Genomic DNA, 4,347 nt, shown 5'->3' on the forward strand with positions numbered 1-4,347 from the left:
TCAATTGTTTTAGTTCTTTAAAGTATTCATATAATTGATAAATCGAGAATTTTATTAAGGTATATATTATCTATATTATCAAAATCGAATTCTTTTAAGCTTTTAAAACTATATAATACTAAAGTAATATCAATATCAAATAGGAAAACTAGATGTCCGTAAAGCTAGGCTTATTCCATTTGATCCGAAAGCTGTATTTTCAAAGTTAGATATTCGAATAAGGACTTTATCAAATAGATCAATCTCAACCGATTCTAGAATATGATAACTCAAATACCTTATAATCCTATTGAAGCGTTTTCTCAATCTACTTTAATCAAAAGTCATATTGTACAATATCTAAGTAGTTCCTCTATATCTATATTTGAGATAGTTTATAGCTTTAACTAAAGATATAGAGCTCCTAATTTATATGAATACACTTTTAACTACTGAGATTCATATCTTCGTAAAGCGAATGAAGCACTTAATAATATTATAGAGTTTAAAAGGCTTTTATACGAAAAGAAGGAGCCCTTTCAATAGAAAATGGATATGATATATTGGAGCAAGAGAATGTAGATGATTAATATAATACAATAAGTATATAAATAATAGTTTTCAATAAAAAGACAATCTGTTATACAACAATATAGTAAATGCAATAGTGTTTCATATAATACACAAACTTGTCAATTGGATCCAGCATTAATTGATCTTTAGATTGTATATAATTTGATTCTATTTTATAGTATTGTTGTTATTTTATATTAATATAATATAGATAATTGAGGTAAAGTGGTGCACATGCTGATATGGTGCACATGCTGATAAACCACGTTATGCAGGCCTTTTTTATATTTGTAAATTCATAAAACCCCTTCTGATTGGTTATAAGTCACCACCAACGCCAGGGCAGGGTCGTTTCGTGTCACCCGCGAGGGGATACAACACTATGCTTCGAACTTGCTCCGAACTATTCAACATTGACCGTTTCATTCCCCTTCACGAGTCGGCTGCGCTAAAGAAAATAGTTTCGATAAATATTCAAAGCCAAACGCCTCATATACATATATGGATCCCTCAAAATGCCTCGCTAAATCAATCATTTCTTCCCGAATCTCAATTCGTCATCACATTTACCTCTACAATCGTAAAGTCTCTGACCTTTTATTAATGAATTACTTCCCATACAGCCACCAAACAAATCCACCCAGTCCCAAAAATACAACCACAAGCTGCACAAACAAGCCACCTTCATATCTTTCTCCCTCTTCTCCATTCCCGTTCCCATTCCCGTTCCTACTCCCGTTCCTAACACAGAATCTTCCTCCCTCCAAATCATTAGTCCGAGAATTACTATTGCGTATCCTTGCATCCCAATGCGAACGATCATAGCGTTCCACTGACGGAAGCGCAACGTGGTAAGTTGGGCGTGGAGCACGGGATGGGACATTCGTATGGTATTGTTGATGTCCTGTTGGCAAAGGTGGAGAAGGCAATGGAGAGGGCGGAAGATGAGAGGGGATAGGATATGGTTGCTGGAGGAGAGATTGGCGTTCGTTCGCGAGACTAGTTGCACGGCTATAGGTGTACCATCCTGGTGACGGGGTTGTGGGAACAGTATGTGTTTGTGGAGTTATTTGGACAAGGCTGGGGAAATCTGTAGATGGGATTGGTTCGGAAAGACTTCTCTGATCTAGAGGTCGTGTTGTGCTCTCAGAGTTTTGATGCGAAACCAATGTATTCCCTCTGATTTCCTCCCATGGATCTCTGAATGTAACTCTCGGTCTCTTCTGCCCCTTTCTTCTCCTCTCAGCATTCGCATTCCCTTGTTTCCCCTTCATGACCACCGTATCCATCCATTCTACTTTATCCTTATCCATCTCAAATCTCCTCATCAATTCCAGATAGCTCGTTTTACAAAGTCTTGTATCGAAAGCTCTGGAATCGGGTTTAAAGCTAATAGCTCGGAGCGTTGAGAAGGGGATTGGAAAAATATGCTCAGTAATAATGAATGAGGCTTTATTCATTTCTCCTGCTTCAAGATAGAGCTTTATCTCAGGATCGGTATCCAGGTCTCCTGTATTTTGAGGGGTTTGAGATATGGCGATGCGGGTTTTCTGGTTGTACTTTTGACGGGGTTTGGATGTCCTCTAGCGGTGATGATATATTGTTAGCTTACCCTCCACATCTACCTTTATTTTCTCTTCAAACAATAACTTCGAACAAATAAAAAGGAGATTCTCTACCATAGCAACAGAACAAACGTCTCCTTCATGCTCCAAAATCACAACCGGATGATTATACCCCTCATCATCCAAGCATCTCCCATTACAACAACTTTTCCCACGGTTACAAACTAAATCTCCATCGCTTTCCAATTTGGACGGAAGCCATACTATACAACCGACACAAATGTCGTTTTTCTTCAAACTTGGACGAATACCGACCCCAGAATGTGTTTCGCGGGGTGGACTGCGTCGGGATATGCGGGTTGCATGACGACTGCGCGTGCGAGGCATTTAATTAATTGTAGGAGATCGGAATCTTGAATTCAATTTCGAGATATGGATAAAATCAAAACGATAATAAGATAGAAGAAATGTAACACAAATATATCATCAAGAAAGAAAGCAAGTGACGCAAATCCCCATTTATCCCTCCCCGCCCCTGTACCACCTGTGCGCCCAGCTGTGCGACATCGACAAGCCGCACTGCATATTCAGCGCAGAACGTGGGGGATTCCTGGCCAATGGAAATTTGTTTGTGAGTAATGAATGGATGGTATTTGATGGTGGGTTTCTGTGCCACTGTGACCTTTTTGGAGACCATTGTGTATGGCTTTTCGTTAGGCTGAATTTGGGGAGGTTTGGGGGCTAAGGGGTCGGGAGGTTTGCGAGGGGGTGAGACGTGATGGGGATGGGGCTTGGGCTGAAGAAGGTGATGAAATATTTCTCTCGCATTGAGAGGTTAATTGGTTGCAATATTCTCTAGGGTAAGGTTGGGGATTTTCGAGGGTGAATGGATTGTTGCGACGAGATTGAATGCTTAAATATGACGGCGATTGGCATGCTGCCCTTCAAGATAGTATCCGCAATAGCCTGCATACCGCCCATTTTCTTGTCAAACTTATTGATAAAGTTATCCCGGTTGGATCTCCTAAAAACATTGATATCATCTGCATCACGTACATCGACCAGCGGAGCACAATCCGACTCAGACGAAGTTAAGCTTGTAGGAGTTAAACGTTGATATCCAATTCCTCGTGTTCCTTCTCAAGGGCTCTCCTTGGGTCTTCAACGCCTTCATCTGAACCTAAGCTCAAGAGATCTAAAGCTATTACACCAGATTTATTAACTATACTCCCCTATAGTGGCAGAATTCGTATTTGATGAATAATTGCTTTATTAATTATAATAAAATCTTTAAAATTCAATTATACATCGAAAAGATCATTTTTGAAGTATTGATCAAATTAATTTTATTTTTGTATTCGATGAGAGGAGTTTATTTTAAAGCGATTTAGTAAATTTCTTGAATTTTATATTTGGAAAGATAATTTTAAATTTTAGTTTGAGGTAATTATTTTTATATATAAAAAACTCTATCTATATTAAAATCAGATTGTATTTCTATTTATTTAATATATTTTATATTTCGTAGTATAGTGATAAAGCTTTTAATTAAAAAAATAAATTAAAGATAATAAGAGTGATGAATAGATTTCCCTTTAGATTTTCGACTAATACTTTTTGCTTACTGTTGAGTTTTTATTTTTATTTTTGTTTTTCAATTTTTTATTATTATTATTATTATTATTTATTTCTTTAATATCTTTTTAATTTCTATATATATATTCGTTTACTTTATCTATAACTCTAATATTCAAAAAATCTAAGGTCTTTTAGAGCTCTTGTCTTCTTTTTTTAGAATAAAATTAATAATAAACAGATTGCAAAAAAACTGATTTATATTATTACTGGATAAAGTATTTATTTTATTAATAACGAATAAAATATTAAAGTTATTAAGATTTTATAAAAGTTCTAAATTTATTAGTTGATTCTCATACAATTTGAAAATCGATATTTTGAAGCTTCTAGATCTCAATCTAGAAAAGTCCTAAAAATCTAAAAATTTTCAGAATAAGCTTAAAACGATCTAAATTATATATATAAATTTTTATTAAATTCTATTATATAGTGATAAAGCTATTTGTGTAAAACAAGGGTATTCACTTTAAAGAAATGACTTTAATATAATAGCTACTGTTACTTTACTAATCTGACAAATTGATTTATACAAACAATTATTCAACAATGGATACTAGCTATATTATAATAAATCATATTGAAGGAATCTTAC

General features: G+C 35.2%; 1 protein-coding gene across 1 annotated transcript; it reads right to left on the reverse strand.

The window, feature by feature from the left end:
• Positions 1-702: 702 nt before the first annotated feature.
• On the reverse strand, positions 703-2,504 carry EAF02_001925 (uncharacterized protein; the record flags this gene model as incomplete). The annotated part of the gene is made up of 2 exons (XM_038897973.1): positions 703-2,135; positions 2,178-2,504. The coding sequence occupies 2 exons, from the start codon at positions 2,502-2,504 to the stop codon at positions 1,161-1,163; spliced, it is 1,302 nt and encodes a 433-aa protein (XP_038761665.1). The 3' UTR covers positions 703-1,160.
• Between the last annotated feature and the right edge of the window lie 1,843 nt (positions 2,505-4,347).

The sequence above is a fragment of the Botrytis sinoallii genome (assembly GCF_014898435.1).
Source record: "Botrytis sinoallii strain Bc 23 chromosome Unknown BSIN_003, whole genome shotgun sequence".
Lineage (NCBI taxonomy): Eukaryota > Fungi > Ascomycota > Leotiomycetes > Helotiales > Sclerotiniaceae > Botrytis > Botrytis sinoallii.